This window comes from Bombina bombina, chromosome 1 (assembly GCF_027579735.1).
Source record: "Bombina bombina isolate aBomBom1 chromosome 1, aBomBom1.pri, whole genome shotgun sequence".
Taxonomy (NCBI): domain Eukaryota; kingdom Metazoa; phylum Chordata; class Amphibia; order Anura; family Bombinatoridae; genus Bombina; species Bombina bombina.
This window is the reverse complement of record NC_069499.1, coordinates 292,104,815-292,129,735: the sequence shown is the minus strand read 5'-3', so window position 1 is coordinate 292,129,735 and position 24,921 is coordinate 292,104,815. Positions and strand designations below refer to the sequence as shown.

General features: G+C 41.0%; 1 protein-coding gene across 2 annotated transcripts in view; it reads right to left on the bottom strand.

The window, feature by feature from the left end:
- OSBPL11 (oxysterol binding protein like 11) overlaps window positions 1-24,921 on the bottom strand; it is a 223,330-nt gene that overhangs the window by 149,751 nt on the left and 48,658 nt on the right. For both annotated transcript variants that reach the window (XM_053698047.1, XM_053698048.1), the window contains one exon: window positions 15,291-15,492. In XM_053698047.1, the coding sequence (XP_053554022.1) occupies window positions 15,291-15,492 (202 nt within the window). The remainder of the gene's footprint in view (window positions 1-15,290; window positions 15,493-24,921) is intronic.

Here is a 24,921-nt window from a genome sequence, read left to right as displayed (position 1 = left end):
TGATCTTTGTGAATCGGTATGTGAAGGTAAGCATCCTTTAAATCCACTGTGGTCATGTACTGACCCTTTTGGATCATGGGTAAAATTGTCCGAATAGTTTCCATTTTGAACGATGGAACTCTTAGGAATTTGTTTAGGATCTTTAAATCCAAGATTGGCCTGAAAGTTCCCTCTTTTTTGGGAACCACAAACAGATTTGAGTAAAACCCTTGTCCTTGTTCCGACCGCGGAACCGGATGGATCACTCATAATAATAAAAGATCTTGTACGCAGCGTAGAAACACCTCTTTCTTTATTTGGTTTGTTGACAACCTTGACAGATGAAATCTCCCTCTTGGGGGAGAGAATTTGAAGTCTAGAAGGTATCCCTGAGATATGATCTCTAACGCCCAGGGATCCTGGACATCTCTTGCCCAAGCCTGGGCGAAGAGAGAAAGTCTGCCCCCCACTAGATCCGTTCCCGGATCGGGGGCCCTCGATTCATGCTGTCTTAGGGGCAGCAGCAGGTTTCCTGGCCTGCTTGCCCTTGTTCCAGGACTGGTTAGGTCTCCAGCCTTGTCTGTAGCGAGCAACAGCTCCTTCCTGTTTTGGTGCAGAGGAAGTTGATGCTGCTCCTGCTTTGAAATTACGAAAGGAACGAAAATTAGACTGTCTAGCCTTAGGTTTGGCTCTGTCTTGAGGCAGGGCATGGCCTTTACCTCCTGTAATGTCAGCGATAATTTCTTTCAACCCGGGCCCGAATAAGGTCTGCCCTTTGAAAGGTATATTAAGCAATTTAGATTTAGAAGTAACGTCAGCTGACCAGGATTTTAGCCACAGTGCTCTGCGTGCCTGAATGGCGAATCCGGAATTCTTAGCCGTAAGTTTAGTTAAATGTACTACGGCATCTGAAATAAATGAGTTAGCTAACTTAAGGGCTTTAAGCTTGTGTGTAATCTCATCTAATGGAGCTGATTCAAGTGTCTCTTCCAGAGACTCAAACCAAAATGCTGCTGCAGCCGTGACAGGCGCAATGCATGCAAGAGGTTGCAATATAAAACCTTGTTGAACAAACATTTTCTTAAGGTAACCCTCTAACTTTTTATCCATTGGATCTGAAAAGGCACAGCTATCCTCCACCGGGATAGTGGTACGCTTAGCTAAAGTAGAAACTGCTCCCTCCACCTTAGGGACCGTTTGCCATAAGTCCCGTGTGGTGGCGTCTATTGGAAACATCTTTCTAAATATCGGAGGGGGTGAGAACGGCACACCGGGTCTATCCCACTCCTTAGTAACAATTTCAGTAAGTCTCTTAGGTATAGGAAAAACGTCAGTACTCGCCGGTACCGCAAAATATTTATCCAACCTACACATTTTCTCTGGTATTGCAACTGTGTTACAATCATTCAGAGCCGCTAACACCTCCCCTAGTAATACACGGAGGTTTTCCAGCTTAAATTTAAAATTTGAAATATCTGAATCCAGTTTGTTTGGATCAGAACCGTCACCCGCAGAATGAAGCTCTCCGTCCTCATGTTCTGCAAATTGTGACGCAGTGTCTGACATGGCCCTAATATTATCAGCGCACTCTGTTCTCACCCCAGAGTGATCACGCTTACCTCTTAGTTCTGGTAATTTAGCCAAAACTTCAGTCATAACAGTAGCCATATCCTGTAATGTGATTTGTAATGGCCGCCCAGATGTACTCGGCGCTACAATATCACGCACCTCCCGAGCGGGAGATGCAGGTACTGACACGTGAGGCGAGTTAGTCGGCATAACTCTCCCCTCGTTGTTTGGTGAAATATGTTCAATTTGTACAGATTGACTTTTATTTAAAGTAGCATCAATACAGTTAGTACATAAATTTCTATTGGGCTCCACTTTGGCTTTAGCACATATAGCACAGATATCTTCCTCTGAATCAGACATGTTTAACACACTAGCAAATAAACTAGCAACTTGGAAATACATTTCAAGTAATTTACTATAATATGAAAACGTACTGTGCCTATAAGAAGCACAGAAAAAGTTATGACAGTTGAAAATTAATAAACTGAAAAGTTATAGCATCAAATCTTTGTAAAAAACACAATTTTAGCAAAGGATTGCTCCCATTAGCAAAGGATAACTAACCCTGATAGCAGAAAAAAAAAAAAAAAAAAAAAAAAAAAAAAACGTTTATTTCTGTATTATCACAGTCAACTACAATCTCACAGCTCTGCTGTGAGTGATTACCTCCCTCAAAACAAGTTTTGAAGACCCCTGAGTTCTGTAGAGATGAACCGGATCATGCAGGGAAGACAATAAACTTCTGACTGAATTTTTTGATGCGTAGCAAAAGCACCAAAAAAGGTCCCTCCCCCTCACACATAACAGTGAGAGAGATCAGTAAACTGTCATAAATTAAATAAAACGACTGCCAAGTGGAAAAAAATAGTGCCCAAAACATTTTTTCACCCAGTACCTCAGAAAATTAAACGATTTTACATGCCAGCAAAAAACGTTTAACATTAATAAATTGAGTGTTATTAAAAAGCCTGTTGCTAGTCCCTGCAAATTAGGCTAAAGTTTTATGCATACAGTATAATTCCAGTGAAGTGCCATTCCCCAGAATACTGAAGTGTAAAATATACATACATGACAGCCTGATACCAGTTGCTGCTACTGCATTTAAGGCTGAGTTTACATTATATCGGTATGGCAGAATTTTCTCATCAATTCCATTGTCAGAAAATAATAAGCTGCTACATACCTCTTTGCAGATTAATCTGCCCGCTGTCCCCTGATCTGAAGTTTACCTCTCCTCAGATGGCCGAGAAACAGCAATATGATCTTAACTACTCCGGCTAAAATCATAGAAAAACTCAGGTAGATTCTTCTTCAAATTCTACCAGAGAAGGAATAACACACTCTGGTGCTATTATAAAATAACAAACTTTTGATTGAAGGTATGAAACTAAGTATAATCACCACAGTCCTCTCACACATCCTATCTATTCGTTGGGTGCAAGAGAATGACTGGTAATGGCAGTTAGGGGAGGAGCTATATAGCAGCTCTGCTGGGTGAATCCTCTTGCACTTCCTGTTGGGGAGGAGTTAATATCCCATAAGTAATGGATGATCCGTGGACTGGATACACTTAACAAGAGAAAACCCAGGTTTGGTACGCAGGACTACCTTATCTGCATGAAAAATCAGATAAGGAGAATCACATTGTAAGGCAGATAGCTCAGAGACTCTCCGAGCCGAGGAAATAGTCATCAAAAACAGAACTTTCCAAGATAAAAGTTTAATATCAATGGAATGAAGGGGTTCCAACGGAACTCCTTGAAGAACTTTAAGAACCAAGTTTAAGCTCCACGGGGGAGCAACAGGTTTAAACACAGGCTTAATTCAAACCAAAGCCTGGCAAAATGCCTGGACGTCTGGAACCTCTGCCAGACGCTTGTGCAAAAGAATAGACAGAGCAGAAATCTGTCCCTTTAAGGAACTAGCTGATAATCCTTTGTCCAAGCCCTCTTGGAGAAAAGACAATATTCTAGGAATCCTAACCTTACTCCATGAGTAATTCTTGGATTCACACCAATAAAGATATTTACTCCATATCTTGTGGTAGATTTTCCTGGTAACAGGCTTTCGTGCCTGTATTAAAGTATCAATGACTGACTCGGAGAAGCCACGCTTTGATAGAATCAAGCGTTCAATCTCCATGCAGTCAGTCTCAGAGAAATTAGATTTGGATGATTGAAAGGACCTTGTATCAGAAGGTCCTGTCTTAGAGGCAGAGTCCATGGTGGAAAGGATGACATGTCCACTAGTTCTGCATACCAAGTCCTGCGTGGCCACGCAGGTGCTATCAGAATCACTGATGCTCTCTCCTGTTTGATTTTGGCAATCAGTCGAGGGAGCAGAGGAAACGGTGGAAACACATAAGCCAGGTTGAAGAACCAAGGCGCTGCTAGAGCATCTATCAGCGTCGCTTCTGGGTCCCTGGACCTGGATCCGTAACAAGGAAGCTTGGCGTTCTGGCGAGACGCCATGAGATCCAACTCTGGTTTGCCCCAACAATGAATCAACTGGGCAAACACCTCCGGATGGAGTTCCCACTCCCCCGGATGGAAAGTCTGACGACTTAGAAAATCCGCCTCCCAGTTCTCCACGCCTGGGATATGGATTGCTGACAGGTGGCAAGAGTGGTACTCTGCCCAGCGAATTATATTTGAGACTTCTAACATCGCTAGGGAACTCCTGGTTCCCCCTTGATGGTTGATGTAAGCCACAGTCGTGATGTTGTCCGACTGAAATCTGATGAACCTCAGTGTTGCTAACTGAGGCCAAGCCAGAAGAGCATTGAATATCGCTCTTAACTCCAGAATATTTATTGGAAGGAGTTTCTCCTCCTGAGTCCACGATCCCTGTGCCTTCAGGGAATTCCAGACTGCACCCCAACCTAGAAGGCGGGCATCTGTTGTTACAATTGTCCAATCTGGCCTGCGAAAGGTCATACCCTTGGACAGGTGTACCCGAGACAACCACCAGAGAAGAGAATCTCTGGTCTCTTGATCCAGATTTAGCAGAGGGGACAAATCTGTGTAATCCCCATTCCACTGACTCAGCATGCATAATTGCAGCGGTCTGAGATGAAGGCGCGCAAATGGCACTATGTCCATTGCCGCTACCATTAAGCCGATTACCTCCATACACTGAGCTACCGAAGGGCGCGGAATGGAGTGAAGAACACGGCAAGCATTTAGAAGTTTTGATAACCTGGACTCAGTCAGGTAAATTTTCATTTCTACAGAATCTATAAGAGTCCCTAAGAAGGAGACTCTTGTGAGTGGGGATAGAGAACTCTTTTCCTCGTTCACTTTCCACCCGTGCGACCTCAGAAATGCCAGAACTATCTCTGTATGAGACTTGGCAACTTGAAAGCTTGACGCCTGTATCAGGATGTCGTCTAGACACTGAGCCACCGCTATGCCTCGCGGTCTTAGAACCGCCAGAAGTGAGCCCAGAACCTTTGTAAAGATTCTAGGGGCTGTAGCCAACCTGAAGGGAAGAGCTACAAATTGGTAATGCCTGTCTAGAAAGGCAAACCTTAGAAACCGATGATGATCTTTGTGAATCGGTATGTGAAGGTAGGCATCCTTTAAGTCCACTGTGGTCATGTACTGACCTTCTTGGATCATGGGTAGGATGGTCCGAATAGTTTCCATTTTGAAAGATGGAACTCTGAGGAATTTGTTTAAGATCTTTAGATCCAAAATTGGTCTGAAGGTTCCCTCTTTTTTGGGAACCACAAACAGATTCGAATAAAAACCCTGTCCTTGTTCCGTCCGCGGAACTGGATGGATCACTCCCATAACTAGGAGGTCTTGCACACAGCGTAGGAATGCCTCTTTCTTTATCTGATTTGCAGATAGCCTTGAAAAATGAAATCTCCCTTGTGGAGGGGAAGCTTTGAAGTCCAGAAGATATCCCTGAGATATGATCTCCAACGCCCAGGGATCCTGAACATCTCTTGCCCACACCTGGGCGAAGAGAGAAAGTCTGCCCCCTACTAGATTCGTCGCCGGATAGGGGGCCGTTCCTTCATGCTGTCTTAGAGGCCTTTGTTCCAGGACTGGTTAGGTTTCCAGGCCTGCTTAGATTGAGCAAAAGTTCCCTCTTGCTTTAAAGCGGAGGAAGTTGATGCTGCACCTGCCTTGAAATTTCGAAAGGCACGAAAATTAGACTGTTTGGCCTTTGCTTTGGCCCTGTCCTGAGGAAGGGTGTGACCCTTACCTCCAGTAATGTCAGCAATAATTTCCTTCAAACCAGGCCCGAATAAGGTCTGCCCCTTGAAAGGAATGTTGAGTAATTTAGACTTCGAAGTCACGTCAGCTGACCAGGATTTAAGCCATAGCGCCCTACGCGCTTGGATGGCGAATCCGGAATTCTTAGACGTTAGTTTAGTCAAATGAACAATGGCATCAGAAACAAATGAGTTAGCTAGCTTAAGTGTTCTAAGCTTGTCAATAATTTCAGTCAAAGGAGCTGTATGGATGGCCTCTTCCAGGGCCTCAAACCAGAATGCCGCCGCGGCCTTGACAGGCGCAATGCATGCAAGGGGCTGTAAAATAAAACCTTGTTGAATAAACATTTTCTTAAGGTAACCCTACAATTTTTTATCCATTGGATCTGAAAAAGCACAACTGTCCTCAACCGGGATAGTAGTACGCTTTGCTAAAGTAGAAACTGCTCCCTCCACCTTAGGGACCGTCTGCCATAAGTCCCGTGTAGTGGCGTTTATTGGAAACATTTTTCTAAATATAGGAGGTGGGGGAAAAAGGCACACCCGGTCTATCCCACTCCTTGCTAATAATTTCTGTAAGCCTTTTAGGTATAGGAAAAACATCAGTACACACCGGTACCGCATAGTATTTATCCAGCCTACACAATTTCTCTGGTACTGCAACTGTGTTACAGTCATTCAGAGCAGCTAATACCTCCCCAAGCAACACACGGAGGTTCTCAAGCTTAAATTTAAAATTAGAAATCTCTGAATCAGGATTCCCCGAATCAGAGATGTCACCCACAGACTGAAGCTCTCCGTCCTCATGATCTGCATATTGTGACGCAGTATCAGACATGGCCCTTACAGCATCTGCGCGCTCTGTATTTCTCCTAACCCCAGAGCATCGCGCTTGCCTCTTAATTCAGGCAACCTGGATAATACCTCTGACAGGGTATTTATTATTCATGATTGCAGCCATGTCCTGCAAGGTAATCGCTATGGGCGTCCCTGATGTAATTGGAGCCATATTAGCGTGCATCCCGAGCGGGAGGCGAAGGGTCTGACACGTGGGGAGAGTTAGTCGGCATAACTTCCCCCTCGTCAGAATCTTCTGGTAATATTTCTTTTATAGTTAAAGACTGATCTTTACTGTTTAGGGTGAAATCAATACATTTAGTACACATTCTCCTATGGGGCTCCACCATGGCTTTCAAACATAATGAACAAGTAGTTTCCTCTGTGTCAGACATGTTTAAACAGACTAGCAATGAGACTAGCAAGCTTGGAAAACACTTTAAACAAGTTTACAAGCAATATAAAAAACGTTACTGCACCTTTAAGAAACACAAATTTTGTCAAAATTTGAAATAACAGTGAAAAAAGGCAGTTACACTAACAACATTTTTACAGTGTATGTAACAAGTTAGCAGAGCATTGCACCCACTTGCAAATGGATGATTAACCCCTTAATACCCAAAAAATAATAAAAGACAAAAACGTTTTTTTTTTTTTTTTGTTTTTGTTTTTCACAGTCACAACTGCCACAGCTCTACTGTGGCTTTTTACCTCCCTCAAAAACGACTTTGAAGCCTTTTGAGCCCTCCAGAGATGTCCTGGATCATGCAGGAAGAAGCTGGATGTCTGTAATTTTTGTGCCAAAAACCGGCAAAATAGGCCCCTCCCACTCATATTACAACAGTGGGAAGCCTAAGGAAACTGTTTCTAGGCCAAATTCAAGCCAGCCATGTGGAAAAAAACTAGGCCCCAATAAGTTTTATCACCAAATACATATAAAAACGATTAAACATGCCAGCAAACGTTTTATATTACATTTTTATAAGAGTATGCATCTCTATTAATAAGCCTGATACCAGTAGCTATCACTGCATTTAAGGCTTTACTTACATTAGTTCGGTATCAGCAGCATTTTCTAGCAAATTCCATCCCTAGAAAAATATTAACTGCACATACCTTATTGCAGGAAAACCTGCACGCCATTCCCTCTCTGAAGTTACCTCACTATGTGAGAACAGCCATGGATTTTAGTTACTTCTGCTAAGATCATAGAAAACGCAGGCAGATTCTTCTTCTAAATACTGCCTGAGATAAACAGTACACTCCGGCACCATTTAAAAATAACAAACTTTTGATTGAAGAATAAACTAAGTATAAAACACCACACTCCTCTTACGACCTCCATCTTGGTTGAGGCTTGCAAGAGAATGACTGGGTATGACAGTTAGGGGAGGAGCTATATAGCAGCTCTGCTGTGGGTGATCCTCTTGCAACTTCCTGTTGGGAAGGAGAATATCCCATAAGTAATGGATGATCCGTGGACTGGATACACTTAACAAGAGTAATAGGGTTATATTTCCTCTTATTTTCTAGGTTTGAACGAGGAGGGATATACAGTATCTCACAAAAGTGAGTACACACCTCACATTTTTGTAAATATTTTATTATATCTTTTCATGTGACAACACTGAAGAAATGACACTTTGCTACAATGTAAAGTAGTGAGTGTACAGTCTGTATAACAGTGTCAATTTGCTGTCCCCTCAAAATAACAACACACAGCCATTAATGGCTAAACCGTTGGCAACACAATTGAGTACACCCCTAAGTGGAAATGTCCAAATTGGGCCAAAAGTGTCAATATTTTGTGTGGCCACCATTATTTTCCAGCACTGCCTTAACCCTCATGGGCATGGAGTTAACTGGAGCTTCACAGGTTGCCACTGGAGTCGTCTTCCACTCCTCCATGTTGACATCACGGAGCTGGTGGATGTTAGAAACCTTGCACTCCCCCATCTTCAGTTTGAGGATGCCCCACAGATGCTCAATAGGGTTTAGGTCTGGAGACATGCTTGGCTAGTCTATCACCTTTGCCCTCAGCTTCTTTAGCAAGGCAGTGGTTATCTTGGAGGTGTGTTTGGGGTCGTTATGTTGAAATACTGCCCTGCGACCCAGTCTCCGAAGGGAGGGGATCATGCTCTGCTTCAGTATGTCACAGTACATATTGGCATTCATGGTTCCCTCAATAAACTGTAGCTCCCCAGTGCCGGCAGCACTCATACAGGCCCAGACCATGACACTCCCACCACCATGCTTGACTGTAGGCAAGACACACTTGTCTTTGCACTTCTCACCTGGTTGCCGCCACACACGCTTGACACCTTCTGAACCAAATAAGTTTATCTTGGTCTCATCGGACCACAGGACATGGTTACAGTAATCCATGTCCTTAGTCTGCTTGTCTTCAGCAAACTGTTTGCGGGCTTTGTTGTGCATCATCTTTAGAAGAGGCTTCCTTCTGGGACAACAGCCATGCAGACCAATTTGATGCAGTGTGCGGCGTATGGTCTGAGCACTGACAGGCTGACACCCCACCCCTTAAACCTCTGCAGCAATGCTGGCAGCACTCATACATCTAATTCCCAAAGACAACCACTTTATATGACGCTGAGCAGGTGCACTCAACCATGGCGAGGCTTGTTCTGAGTGGAACCTGTCCTGTGAAACCACTGCATGGTCTTGCCCACTGTGCTGCAGCTCAGTTTTAGGGTCTTGGCAATCTTCTTATAGCCCAGGCCATCTTTATGTAGAGCAACAATTCTTTTTTTCAGATCCTCAGAGAGTTCTTTGCCATGAGATAACACCAAATTTAACACACATGCTCCCCATTCACACCTGAGACCTTGTAAAAATGGGAGGGGAAAAGGCAAATTGGGCCCAATTTAGATATTTCAACTTAGGGGTGTACTCACTTTTGTTGCCAAGGGTTTAGACATTAATGGCTGTGTGTTGAGCTATTTTGAGGGGACAGCAAATTTACACTGTTATACAGGCTGTATACACTCACTACTTTACATTGTAGCAAAGTGTAATTTCTTCAGTGTTGTCACATGAAAAGATATAATAAAATATTTACAAAAATGCCTGTAGAACCTTTCTCCCAAAAATAGCTTCCAAAGAAGCAAAAGTATCAAATTTGTAGAATTTTGAAAAAGTATGAAGCGAAGACCAAGTCGCCGCCTTGCAAATCTGTTCAACAGAAGCCTCATTTTTAAAGGACCATGTGGAAGCCACAGCTCTAGTAGAATGAGCTGTAATCCTTTTAGGAGGCTGTTGGCCAGCAGTCTCATAGGCTAAGCAGATTATGCTTCTTAGCCAAAAAGAAAGAGAGGTTGCCGAAGCCTTTTGACCTCTCCTCTGTCCAGACTAGACAACAAACAAACCAGATGTTTGTCGAAAATCTTTAGTAGCTTGTAAGTAAAACTTTAAAGCACGAACCACGTCCAGATTGTGTAATAGACGTTCCTTCTTTGAAGAAGGATTAGGACACAAGGATGGAACAACAATCTCTTGATTGATATTCTTGTTAGATACCACCTTAGGTAAAAACCCAGGTTTGGTACGTAGGACTACCTTATCCGTATGGAAAATCAGATAAGGAGAATCACATTGTATGGCAGATAACTCGGAGACTCTGTGAGCCGAGGAAATAGCTACCAAAAAAAGAAGTTTCCAAGATAAAAGTTTGATATCTATGGAATGAAGAGGTTCAAACGGAATTCCTTGAAGAACTTTAAGAACCAAATTTAAGCTCCATGGTGGAGCAACAGGTTTAAACACAGGCTTGATTCTAAATAAAGCCTGACAAAATGCCTGAACGTCTGCAACATCTACCAGACGCTTGTGCAAAGAATAGACAGAGCAGAAATCTGTCCCTTTAAGGAACTAGCTGACAATCCTTTTTCCAAAACTTGGAGAAAGGATAATATCCTGGGAATCCTGACTTTACTCCATGAGTAACCCTTGGATTCACACCAATAAAGATATTTACGCCATATTTTATGGTAAATTTTCCTGGTAACAGGCTTTCATGCCTGTATTAAGGTATCAATGAGTGACTCGGAGAAGCCACGCTTTGTTAAAATCAAGCGTTCAATCTCCAGGCAGTCAGTCTCAGAGAAATTAGATTTGGATGGTTGAAAGGACCCTAAAATAGAAGGTCCTGTCTCAGAGGCAGAGTCCATGGTGGAAAGGATGATATGTCCACCAGATCTGCATACCAGGTTCTGCGTGGCCACGCAGGCGCTATCAAAGTCACCGATGCTCTCTCCTGCTTGACCTTGGCAATCAGTCGAGGGAGTAGAGGAAACGGTGGAAACACATAAGCCAGGTTGAAGGACCAGGGCGCTGCTAGAGCATCTATTAGCGTCGCCTTGGGATCCCTGGACCTGGATCCGTAACAAGGAAGCTTGGCGTTCTGGCGAGATGCCATGAGATCCAGTTCAGGTTTGCCCCAACGATGAATCAATTGTGCAAACACCTCCGGATGGAGTTCCCACTCTCCCGGATGAAAAGTCTGACGACTTAAAAAATCCGCCTCCCAGTTCTCTACACCTGGGATATGGATAGCTGATAGGTGGCAAGAGTGAGTCTCTGCCCAGCTAATTATCTTTGAGACTTCTAACATCGCTAGGGAACTTCTTGTTCCCCCTTGATGGTTGAAGTAAGCCATAGTCGTGATGTTGTCCGACTGAAATCTGATGTACCTCAGAGTTGCTAACTGAGGCCAAGCCTGAAGAGCATTGAATATCGCTCTTCCAGAATATTTATTGGAAGGAGTGTCTCCTCCTGAGTCCACGATCCCTGAGCCTTCAGGGAGTTCCAGACTGCACCCCAACCTAGAAGGCTTGTTTTTACAATTGTCCAATCTGGCCTGCGAAAGGTCACACCTTTGGACAGATGGACCCGAGATAGCCACCAGAGAAGAGAATCCCTGGTCTCTTGATCCAGATTTAGTAGAGGGGACAAATCTGTGTAATCCCCGTTCCACTGACTGAGCATGCATAGTTGCAGCGGTCAGAGATGTAGGCGTGCAAACGGCACTATGTCCATTGCCGCTACCATTAAGCCGATTACTTCCATGCACTGAGCCACCGAAGGGCGCGGAATGGAATGAAGAACACGGCAGGAATTTAGAAGCTTTGATAACCTGGACTCCGTCAGGTAAATTTTCATTTCTACAGAATCTATCAGAGTCCCTAGGAAGGAAACTCTTTTGAGTGGGGATAGTTCACTTTCCACCCATGCGATCTCAGAAATGCCAGTACTACGTCCGTATGAGACTTGGCAATTTGGAAGTTTGACGCCTGTATCAGGATGTCGTCTAAATAAGGGGCCACTGCTATGCCCCGCGGCCTAGGGACCGCTAGAAGCGACCCTAGAACCTTCGTAAAGATTCTTGGGGCTGTAGCGAATCCAAAGGGAAGAGCTACAAACTGGTAATGCCTGTCTAGAAAGGCAAACCTGAGAAACCGATGATGATCTTTGTTATCGGAATGTGAAGATAAGCATCCTTTAAATCCACTGTAGTCATATATTGACCCTCCTGGATCATAGGTAGGATGGTACGAATAGTTTCCATCTTGAATGATGGAACTCTGAGGAATTTGTTTAAGATCTTTAGATCCATAATTGGTCTGAAGGTTCCCTCTTTTTTGGGAACCACAAACAGATTTGAGTAAAAACCCTGTCCCTGTTCCTCCTTTGGAACTGGATGGATCACTCCCATAACTAGGAGGTCTCGTACACAGTGTAAGAATGCCTCTCTCTTTATCTGGTTTGCAGATAATTGTGAAAGGTTAAATCTCCCTTTTGGGGGGGGGGGAAGCTTTGAAGTCCAGAAGATATCCCTGGGATATAATTTCCAGCGCCGAGGGATCCTGGACATCTCTTGCCCACGCCTGGGCGAAAAGCGAAAGTCTGCCCTCTACTAGATCCGTTACCGGATAGGGGGCCGTTCCTTCATGCTGCCTTAGAGGCAGCAGCAGGCTTTTTGGCCTGCTTACCTTTGTCCCAGGTCTGGTTTGGTCTCCAGACCGTCTTGGGCTGAGCAAAAGTTCCCTCTTGTTGGCATTAGAGGAAGTTGATGCCGCACTTGCCTTGAAGTTTCGAAAGGCACGAAAATTAGACTGTTTGGCCCTTGATTTGGACCTGTCCTGAGGAAGGGCATGGCCTTTTCCTCCAGTGATATCAGCAATAATCTCCTTCTAACCAGGCCCGAATTGGGTCTGCCCCTTGAAGGGAATGTTAAGCAGCTTAGATTTTGAAGTCACGTCAGCTGACCATGATTTAAGCCATAGCGCCCTGCGCGCCTGTATAGCAAAACCAGAATTCTTAGCCGTTAGTTTAGTCAAATGAACAATGGCATCAGAAACAAAGGAATTGGCTAGCTTAAGTGCTCTAAGCTTGTCAAGTATGTCATCCAATGGAGTCGCTACCTATAAAGCCTCTTCCAGAGACTCAAACCAGAACGCCGCAGCAGCAGTAACAGGAACAATGCATGCAAGGGGCTGTAGGATAAAACCTTATTGAATAAACATTTTCTTAAAGGTAACCTTCTAATTTTTTATCCATTGGATCTAAAAAAGCACAACTGTCCTCGACAGGGATAGTAGTACGCTTTGCTAAAGTAGAAACTGCTCCCTCCACCTTAGGAACTGTCTGTCATAAGTCCCGTGTGGTGGCGTCTATTGGAAACATTTTTCTAAAAATAGGAGGGGAAGAGAACGTCACACCTGGCCAATCCCATTCCTTAATAATAATTTCTGTAAACCTTTTAGGTATTGGAAAAACATCAGTACACACCGGCACTGCATAGTATTTATCCAGTCTACACAATTTCTCTGGCACTGCAATTGTATCACAGTCATTCAGAGCAGCTAAAACCTCCCTGAGAAACACGCGGAGGTGTTCAAGATTAAATTTAAATGTAGAAATATCAGAATCAGGTTGCATCATCTTTCCTGAGTCAGAAACATCACCCACAGACTGAAGCTCTCCTTCCTTAGCTTCTGCATATTGTGAGGCAGTATCAGACATGGTCCTTAAAGCGTCAGTATGCTCTGCATTTCGTCTAACCCCAGAGCTATCTCGCTTACCTCTAAATTAAGGTAGTCTGGCTAATACCGCTGACAGTGTATTATCCATGACTGCCGCCATGTCTTGTAAAGTAATCGCTATGGGCGCCCTAGATGTACTTGGCGCCATTTGAGCGTGAGTCCCTTGAGCGGGAGTCAAAGGATCTGACACGTGGGGAGAGTTAGTCGGCATAACTTCCCCCTCGTCAGATTCCTCTGGTGATAAAAAATTTTAAAGACAGAATATGATCTTTATTGCTTAAAGTGAAATCAGTACATTTGGTACACATTCTAAGAGGGGGTTCCACCATGGCTTTTAAACATAATGAACAAGAAGTTTCCTCTAAGTCAGACATGTTTGTACAGACTAACAATGAGACTAGCAAGCTTGGAAAACAGTTTAAATCAAGTTAACAAGCAAATATAAAAACCGGTACTGTGCCTTTAAGAGAAACAAATTTTGAAAAACAGTGAAAAAAGGCAGTAAATCAAACGAAATTTTTACAGTGTATGTAATAAGTTAACAGAGCATTGCACCCACTTGCAAATGGATGATTAACCCCTTAATTCAAAAACGGATAAAAAAAACGTTTTTTTAACAGACACAACAAACTGCCACAGCCTGCTGTGGTCCTACCTTCACCAATAAACGACTTTAGAAAGCCTTTGAGCCCTTTAGAGATGTCCTATAGCATACATGGGACTCCTGAGGGAAGCTGGATGTCACAGTTTGTAATTTTAACTGCACCAACTGTAACTTTTATACTACAACAGTGGAAAGCCTCAGGAAACTGTTTCTAGGCAAAAATAAAGCCAGCCATGTGGAAATAAAGTTTTATCACCAAAGCATATATAAAAACGATTATACATGCCAGCAAACGTTTTATATTGCATTTTTATAAGGGTATTACCCCTGAGAGTAAGCATGATACCAGTCGTTATTAAATCACTGTATTCAGGCTTAACTTACATTAATCCGGTATCAGCAGCATTTTCTAGCATTTCCAATTCTAGAAAAAATTGTAACTGCACATACCTCATAGCAGAGTAAACTGCACGCCATTCTCCCGCTGAAGTTACCTCTCTCCTCAGACATATGTGAGAACAGCAATGGATCTTAGTTACAACCTGCTAAGATCATAGAAAACTCAGGCAGATTCTTCTTCTATTTCTGCCTGAGATAAAAAAAGTACAACTCCGGTACCATTTAAAAATAACAAACTTTTGATTGAAGAAAATAAACTAACTATTTTTCACCACTCTCTCCTACCACCTCCATGCGTGTTGAGAGTTGCAAGAGAATGACTGGATATGGCAGTTAGGGGAGGAGCTATATAACAGCTCTGCTGTGTGTGTCCTCTTGCAACTTCCTGTTGGGAATGAGAATATCCCACAAGTAATGGATGATCCGTGGACTGGATACACCTTACAAGAGAATTTTTTTTTTTTAAATAAAATAAAAAAAGTAAAAACTTTTTGTGCATAATTTGTACAAAGTCACAAACTTTATATCCCAAAATACCGATAATACATGTAGCCTAGTCTGGTAAATGCTTGTTTTACTTGCAGTTACACCCTTAAATTTAAGGTGAAAGACATACCCGAGGGCAGGAGGTGCTTCTGCAGAGCTGCATGCTGCTGGTTTAGCATATAGAAGCAATCGTTCAGACAATTCAGTGTTGCCATAGATGTTGCTTTCAGCATCAGCAGATCCTGATCCAGGGAGTTAAGGTGTTCGGTTGAGGGCAGACCTTCAATGCTGCGCATCAGATCCCTTTGCTGACCTTCAGCCTTAGACATCATCTGTTAAAAGCAATAGATACATTATCAAGCACCTGACCTAATTCTTATAAATAACCAGCACATTCCAATACAAGTATGCTATGACCTATCAATGAAAAGTTAAAACAGAATCACTTGGTGGTGTCTTTAGTACAGGTACAAATCCAAAACTTTAAAAAAAAAAAAAAATACTATTTTCCCCGCCTGCAAGTCACAATCCTTTCTACCTGTGTCTTTGGTTTGGTTTTTGTGCTCTAACATGCAAATAGTCTATATTTATTTAAAACAACAAATATTACATTTCTGATTAAAGTACTGTACTATCTTTGTGAGGGTACTATGTATACAAAAGTAATGAAAATTATATAAAACTACCTTTATCTTACATGCATAAGCTGTATTATGACAAGTAAATATTGTCTAAACTCTAAAGGACATAAGATATAGTTGTTTACACTTGGTTTCATCCCAACTCCAAACTGATGCACATATTCCAAAATCCAAACCTTTTCCGTTCCAAAGCAGCTTGGATAAAGGGTTTTCTACCTGTATTATTTTGAAACTGCGTAAAAACACAATATGCATTACCTAACTGGTTCAATGTTACAGATTAGTCTTTGCCTTTTTTGCCTACGTATAATTGTCAGTATATGAAAGCACAGTCTACAGTACAGTTAGTAGTCAACTGTAAAGATGGCAGTATTAACATGAAACAAAGAGCATGTTGATATTATTATGTAATTGTGTAAGACATTTTGTATGAGCATTGAATGGATTAATGCGAAGGCCTATAAAATGCATCTAACAGATGAGGCCCATTAGCATGATTAAGGGATCACCTCCCAAAACACTTTTCTACCTCCATGTGAGAAGAAGCATAATAAATTTTGTTAAATATAAGGTGCTGTGGAGTTCTTGTTTGTTGGAGTTTCAAAGGGTTAACAATCCCCCGTTTTTCCACATGCACCTGAAAGTCTACCTGGGTGCTGTACACCTATTTTTGGATGCAGTCCTTTTTAATAACCAATGGAAGAATTTGTGTGGGATCTTAAAAATAAATTTTTTACTTTTTAAACTATTGAGGAAAGGACAAAAGAAATAGTTGAAAGATGCCACAACTAGTAGCTCCAAACCTAGGAGATAAGTTGGTTAGGAGCCAATTTACCAGAAGACTATATTATTCAGACTGGCTTTGCAAAAATAAGGGGATCAAGGGAAGCTTTCCCTGCGGTCACTGTGTATTTTGTCTTTTCATGGAAATGACATGTTTTTTTTGTTTTTGTTTTTAATTGTAACTCCATAGGAGTGATTTACATTTAGAGATGCTCCTGCCCTGTCTAATATGTTGGTAAAAGGGTCCTAAAAGGCAGGATCCAAGAACAAATGGACGATATTGTGAAGTTGAGGAACATAAAAATGTGACCAGACACTTTAATTTACATCATGATAGTGACACTACTTTACTTAAGTTTATTGCTATTGATAAGAGAATTACACAGGGAAGGGAGGAGATGAGGTGGATTTATAGATTAAAGACTAGAATTCCCAATGAGCTGAATGATAAACTAGAGTTTGCATGTTTCCTTTAGGATAAACTATTGATATAGTAAACGCCCATATAAATATGGTTAAGATCTTGCCACTGAATAAGGTTCTTGTATCACAACAGATGAAGCTAGTAGACTCCACCTTAAAATTTCAGTAATTACCTGAGAGGATGGTCCAGGTACTGTAAATAGAAACTTCATGTAAGATTATGGAGCACTGATGAAGTCCTTGTACACACATTCGGCTAGATTTAGAGTTCTGCGTTAGCCGTCAAAAGCAGTGTTAAGGGGTCCTAACGCTGCTTTTTACTGCCCGCTGGTATTTAGAGTCAGGCAGGAAAGGGTTTAACGCTCATTTCCCTACCGAGATTCCAGGCTACTGCAGATCCCCTTACGCCAATTGCGTATCCTATCTTTTCAATGAGATCTGCCCAACGCCGGTATTTGGAGTCTTGGGAGAAGTGAGCGGTAGACCCTCTACCGACAAGACTCCTACCGACAAAAAAAGTCAGTAGTTAAGAGCTTTATGGGCTAATGTGTGAATATAAAGCTCTTAACTACTGTGCTCTAAAGTACACTAACACCCATAAACTACCTATGTACCCCTAAACCGAGGCCCCCCCACATCGCCGCCACTATAATAAAAGCTTTGAACCCCTAATCTGCTCACCGGACACCGCCGCCACCTACATTATATAAACCCCTAATCTGCTGCCCCTAACATCGCCGACCCCTATATTATATTTATTAACCCCTAATCTGCCCCCAACGTCGCCGCTACCTTACCTACACTTATTAACCCCTAATCTGCCGACCGGACCTCGCCGCCACTATAATAAATGTATTAACCCCTAAACCGCCGCACTCCCGCCTCGCAAACAATATAATAAATAGTATTAACCCCTAATCTGCCCTCCCTAACATCGCCGCCACCTACCTACAATTATTAACCCCTAATCTCCCGCCCGCACCGTCGCCGCTACTATAATAAAGTTATTAACCCTTAAACCTAACTCTAACCCTAACACCCACCCTAACATAAATATAATTTAAATTAAACTAAATAATATTCCTAAAAGTAACTAAATTAATCCTATTTAAAACTAAATACCTATAAAATAAACCCTAATATAGCTACAATATAACTAATAATTACATTGTAGCTATTTTAGGATGTATATTTATTTTACAGGCAACTTTGTATTTATTTTAACTAGGTACAATAGCTATTAAATAGTTAATAACTATTTAATAGCTACCTAGTTAAAATAAGTACAAACTTACCTGTAAAATAAATCCTAACCTAAGTTACAATTAAACCTAACACTACACTATCATTTTTTCTACCTTAAAGGGCCACTGTAAGTAAATATTTTCTATGCCTGTTACTAACTAACTACCTCAAATACGCTTTTTATCATTTTTTTAGCATTTCATTAACATATCTCTACCGTATATCAGAAATCTGGTCTGCAAATGTAATTGTTTTCCAAACCCACTCTGTGGGTATCCTTTGCTCTGTACCAATCAGTTTACAATACCTAGGTTTCAAAATGGCGCTTTAAACACAAAGTTATTGGTTTAAGTATTTTGAACACTCAGTGCTGAAAATAGTGGGCAGGATAACATGACATCATCGGTGAATAAAAGATATAACTTTTAGAACGTTATGAAACTTCGTTTTGGAGAAAATATAGGTCAGTAGGTTTTAATTAATGTTTATTAACTTTAATATGTTAGTTGTTTAGCTTAAAAATTATAACAAAGTAATCCTTTAATTCCGATTGGCCGATAGAAGTCTTCATCCAAGCGGCAAAGAAGAGGTCCTCCATCCGGTAGAAGTGCTCATCCATGCAGCGTCTTTAATCTTCATCCATCCGGAGCGGAGCCATCTTCAACGTAGCCGACACGGAGCCATCCTCTTCAACCGACGACTTCCCGACGAATGAAGGTTCCTTTAAGGGACGTCATCCAAGATGGCGTCCCTTCAATTCCGATTGGCTGATAGAATTCTATCAGCCAATCGGAATTAAGGTAGAAAAAAAATCCAATCAGCCAATCGTATTGAACTTGCATTCTATTGGCTGATCGGAACATGAGGATGGCTCCGCGTCGGCACCGTTGAAGATGGCTCCGCTCCGGATGGATGACGATTGAAGACGCCGCCGAGGACCTCTTCTGTGCCGCTTGGATGAAGACTTCTACCGGATCAAGGACGACCTCTGCGCACCTTGGATGAAGAATTCGGCTCCGCTGGGTGAAGACGACTCAAGGTAGGGAGATCTTCAGGGGGTTAGCGAAAGTTTTTTTTAAGGGGGGTTTGGGTGGGTTAGAGTAGGGGTATGTGGGTGGTGGGTTGTAATGTTGGGGGGGTATTATATTTTTTTTTACAGGTAAAAGAGCTGATTACTTTGGGGCAATGCCCAGCAAAAAGCCCTTTTAAGGGCTGGTAAAAGAGCGGATTACTTTGGTAGTTTAGAATAGGGTAGGGAATTTTTTATTTGGGGGGGCTTTTTTATTTTATTAGGGGGCTTAGATTAGGTGTAATTAGTTTAACCTTCTTGTAATTATTTTTTATTTTTTGTAATTTAGTGTTTTTTTTGTATTATAGAATAGTTTTTTATTGTATTTTATTTTAGGTAATTGTAGGTAATTTAATTAATTTAATGATAGTGTAGTGTTAGGTGTATTTGTAACTTAGGTTAGGATTTATTTTACAGGTAATTTTGTACTTATTTTAACTAGGTAGCTATTAAATAGTTATTAACTATTTAATAGCTATTGTACCTAGTTAAAATAAATACAAAGTTGCCTGTAAAATAAATATAAATCCTAAAATAGCTACAATGTAATTATTAGTTATATTGTAGCTATATTAGGGTTTATTTTATAGGTAAGTAGTTTTAAATAGGATTAATTTAGTTAATTTTAGGAATATTATTTTGTTTAATTTAAATTATATTTACGTTAGGGGGGTGTTAGGGTTAGAGTTAGGTTTAGGGGTTAATAACTATTATGGGTCGGCGGTGTCCGGATCGGCAGATTAGGGGTTAATAATATAATGCAGGTGTCAGCGATAGCGGGGCGGCAGATTAGGGGTTAATAAGTGTAAGGTTAGGGGTGTTTAGACTCTGGGTTCATGTTAGGGTGTTAGATGCAGACTTAGAGAGTGTTTCCCCATAGGAAACAATGGGGCTGCGTCAGCCCAAACTGCCCCATTGTTTCCTATGGGGATATCGTGCACGAGCACGTTTTAGCTGCTTACCGCTACCGTAAGCAACGCTGGTATTGAGGGTTGAAGTGGAGCTAAATTAGGCTCAACGCACCCTTTTTTGAGCCTAACGCAGCCCCTCAGACAACTCTAAATACCAGCGTTGTTGGAAGGGTGCGTTGGGAAAAAAAGAAGTCTTTACCGACAAAACTCTAAATCTAGGCGATTGTTTCTTAGGGTAAAACGTACTTTGGCAAGTGTGATAGAATGAAAGAATTGTTTTATGTTCCACACTGTTGTATGGACTCTGTACATACATAGACACCGACAAGCTGGTGGCAATGAACTAAAACTTTTTACTGTTGTGAGGCTAAGCGCTCTTTACAAGGTTGATCTGAAGATGTGATGTTCTTTGTATTTTTGAAACTACACACAGGGAAACTGCTAGAAAATAGTGTCAGAAGTACCTGTCCATCCTGCTGGGTATATTAGTGTATTTACGCTTGCAATTGAAGGAAAATTAAAGGTGCAAGTACTGATGACGATGTGCCTGACCGGTATAAAACATAAGAGCAGCCTTTGTATACAGTGGTATGTTGTACTATAAACAGCACTTTGGGTGGAGTGAGTTATCTGTCGCCAGCATTTAATTGTCTTATATACAGATCAAGGAGGGAGCTCTCTACAGACTGCTGACAATCACAAAGGTTCTGACCTATGATTGGTGAAAAGGCCAAGATGTCATCTAAGGGGGCGGTCTAAGAGTGTAGTGGAACAAGCTGCTCCCTTGAGCGCAACAGGATCTGCAGTAACATTTCACTGAAACTGTGATATCCGTATTATATTATTTATAGGATCAATGGCCATTAAAGGGACATGAAACACATTTTTTTTTTCTTTCATGATTTAGAAAGAGCATGTCATTTTAAACAACTTTCTAATTTACTTCTATTATCTAATTTGCTTCATTCTCTTGATATCACTTGTTGAAAAGCATATCTAGATATGCTCAGTAGCTGCTGATTAGTTGCTGCACATAAAGGCCTTGTGTGATTGGCTCACACATGTGCATTGCTATTTGTTCAACAAAGGATATCTAAAGAATTGAGCAAACTAGATAATAGAAGTAAATTGGAAAGTTGTTTAAAATTGCATGCCCTATCTGAATCAAGTTTAATTTTGACTAGACTGCCCCTTTAAGTTCATATTTTGGTACAATAGATGACAGTGTATAAAAATTGTAGCTGCATGTAATAGAGACTATATATTTTAGCATAGTACCATAGTACCAAGATTCTTGATAAAGCTCTGAAAGGAGTGAAACGCGTAGAAAACACTAGTACCACATATTGAATCATTATCAGACAGAGGAAAAGTTATCAACCCGGGTTGTAATTCTATCCTTTTCTATCCCCTGGTGGATAGCACCAACAGAGGTTGCATGCTGAGCAATAAGAGCAATCTCCAACTGTTATTCAAGCATTAAGAAACGGACCGGACAACAAAAGTTAAATAGACCGAAGCCCACGGAGGCTCTGGTTGGTTGGGAGAGACGGGCCCTTGATTCAGGAACTGTGACGTCAGACGCCGAGATCTCGAGGAACATCCACGAAGCATACTGAGCAGAGATCGACTACCGGTAAAGTGTTATCACAAACACAAGACGTTTAACTTGCTTAATTTCAGATAAAGTGCAGAGGCTTATACCTGCATATAATTAATAGACCGGTTATCAAGAGTCTTTGGTTTCAAATGTCAAGTCTGTAAAAACTGTAAAGATAGACACTATCCGATTAACGGCAATGTCCTAAGGAATGACCTTTTTAATATAACAGTATCTACCACTGCACTCTGGTATCTTTATACACATTGTTTCACTGATAAAAGTGTAATTGTGAAGTTATAGGGAGACGTCCCTTTTAAATATATTATATTTTTTATGTATGCTGCTTTTAAATTTATGTTTGTCTAATCTGATTTTTATTAAATTTATATATATATAGTCTATTCAAGTCCCCGGTCAATTTTTGTCTTTAATCAAGCTTTTTTAGGGGTATCTTAAGCTTTTCTAGCGCCCTTACTTCTTTTCCCAAATTTGCCTCATTTTTATTTATAACAGTCTGAAGGATCTGTTATTTAGTTAAGGTGTTTGATACCCTACACTTAGCGCACTTCAATTACTCACCACTATACAGATAGAGTATGCAATTTTTAGATACTGTCTAATATGTATGTTTATCACTGACCGGACTCACGTTGCCCGGGATGAGGACGTCACCTGTTGGGGGCGGAGCTACTCGGGAGAGCGTGCAGGCCCGGCCGGTTCACTTTGGGTGTTTGTTGCATTTAAGGGATGTTGGGGTAAGTAGTGTGTAACACTTTTTTGGTCTGAGGACGGACGTTATACGTCCGAAAACGTTCACTATTAAAAGTACTTGAGCAAGGATCCCTAGGAGTGCGCTTTTTTTCTATGTTTTGTATGCCTGTTTTGCTGCACCCAGGGTATTGGACTAATCGTTAGCTTGGAGTGCAATCTTTTTCTAACATTATATATATATATATATATATATATATATATATATATATATATAGATAGCTAGATAGAGAGAGAGATAGCTAGCAAGAGAGAGAGAGAGAGATAGCTAGAGAGAGAGAGAGAGAGAGAGAGAGAGAGAGAGAGAGAGAGAGAGAGAGAGATAGCTAGAGAGAGAGATAGCTATAGAGAGATAGCTATAGAGAGATAGCTACAGAGAGAGAGAGAGAGAGAGAGAGATAGCTACAGAGAGAGAGAGAGAGAGAGAGAGAGAGAGAGAGAGAGAGAGAGAGAGAGAGAGAGATAGCTACAGAGATAGAGAGAGAGAGAGAGCTATAGAGAGAGAGATAGAGAGAGAGAGAGAGAGAGAGTGCTATAGAGAGAGAGAGAGATAATATATATATATATATATATATATATATATATATATATATATATATATATATATATATATATATATATATATATATATATATATATATATATATATATATATATATATATATATATATATATATATATATAAGCACCTCTCTGGTCTTTTAGCGAAAATTTAATAAATCAAGCGTGACGTTTCGGGGGGACACTCCCCTTCCTCAGACAAACAAAAAGTGCATTCAACTGAAAATTTAAACAAAATAAGCCCCTCCCCCAGTGAGAAAATTGCGCCAAAATTCAAAGCAGTTGTCATGGTGATCCTCAATAAACAAGTACTGGCTGGCTCAAGCCTAGTGCAAATTACAAAAGAAGAGCTCTATATACAAAAATCTATACAAGGAGCAATTGATGTGAACAGTAAGATATGAAAGAAGCATAAGTTCTCATAATGTGCATACTGATAGTGACATCAAAAACATATCATCGCAAAACAGTGAAAGTATGCATCCGTTAAACAACTAACACCCAGTTTGAAGTGAATTATATGCAAAGGCATTGATACGTGTAGTGTCTAGTGATTGCTGGTGTTTATAAATAACCTAGATGGACACCAGATATCGTAAACATCACATTGTATTATCTATGAGTATCTGAGAGTCCATGACCCATTATATCTGAGTTGGGAGTCCATGATCCACTATACCTGCTTACACATTCAGGTGACCTTGTTTTATGTTTTTCTTTTTGGTCCCCGTCTGGTTTTCTTTCCTTTGTTTATTCTACACATTTTACGATTTTCATTTTCGGGTTCTGAGTCTTGTTTTATGTTCTCCCTGTCTCTCAAGGTGTTGGTGTTTATTTCTGGGGTCTTTTCCGCTACCACTATGTTTGGGGAGGGCACTCTATTTTCCATTTCACTCCATTTTATCTGTTTATTTTCCTTTGTTGTTTAGCTTTATTTTATTTAATTTATTTCATTTTTTTATTTTTTTTTACTGCTATATCTATTCATATTTATTTTCTTCTTTTTCTTCTTCCTTTTATTTTATTTTGCCCGTATCACTTTATCTGATTTATGGTTTGTGTATAGCTCTTGTATTTACCTTATTCACATAATTATTTATGTATCTATATTTTTTTATTTAATTATTTTACTTTTACATTTATATTTTGTTGTTGATCAGGTTACTTAGGTGTGCTGCTTTCAGTCTCGTAGATCAATTTATTGGTTATGTGTTGGGGCAATATTCCCTCTACATCACTGTCCCTATAGGTCACATATTTGTTTACTAATGGATCTACTCCCTTTGAGGTACACAGGTTATTGAGATATTACCTAGGGTGTAATCACCAATATAAACTTCATAATGGGAGCGAAAAGACAGTCCGGTTAATTCTAGTGATGATTACTATATGGTACATGTAAGACAGGTTGGTTTAGATGTACCCCAATAGGTTATGGCCAATATATATGTATATATAGGGGTCCCCTGTGAGTATTAATTGACAATGTATTTTCTCGGTATCCAGGTCAGCACCAGACATACATTTGCGGTTGCTATGACAACCGGTGGTGGTAATGATATGCGGAATGTTGCTGTTATCGGGATTGGGCACTGTGAGGAGTGGGCCTCTGTGTATGGAATTGAAGAGCGGGCCATTGCCCATTGCGATACTATCCTGCTGGCGGCCTGGCGTATAAGGTTGCTATGGCAACCACCTCTGAGTGAGTCACGGCGCGGAGCGCTCTGTGTATAAGGTTGTCATGGTAACTAACCTTG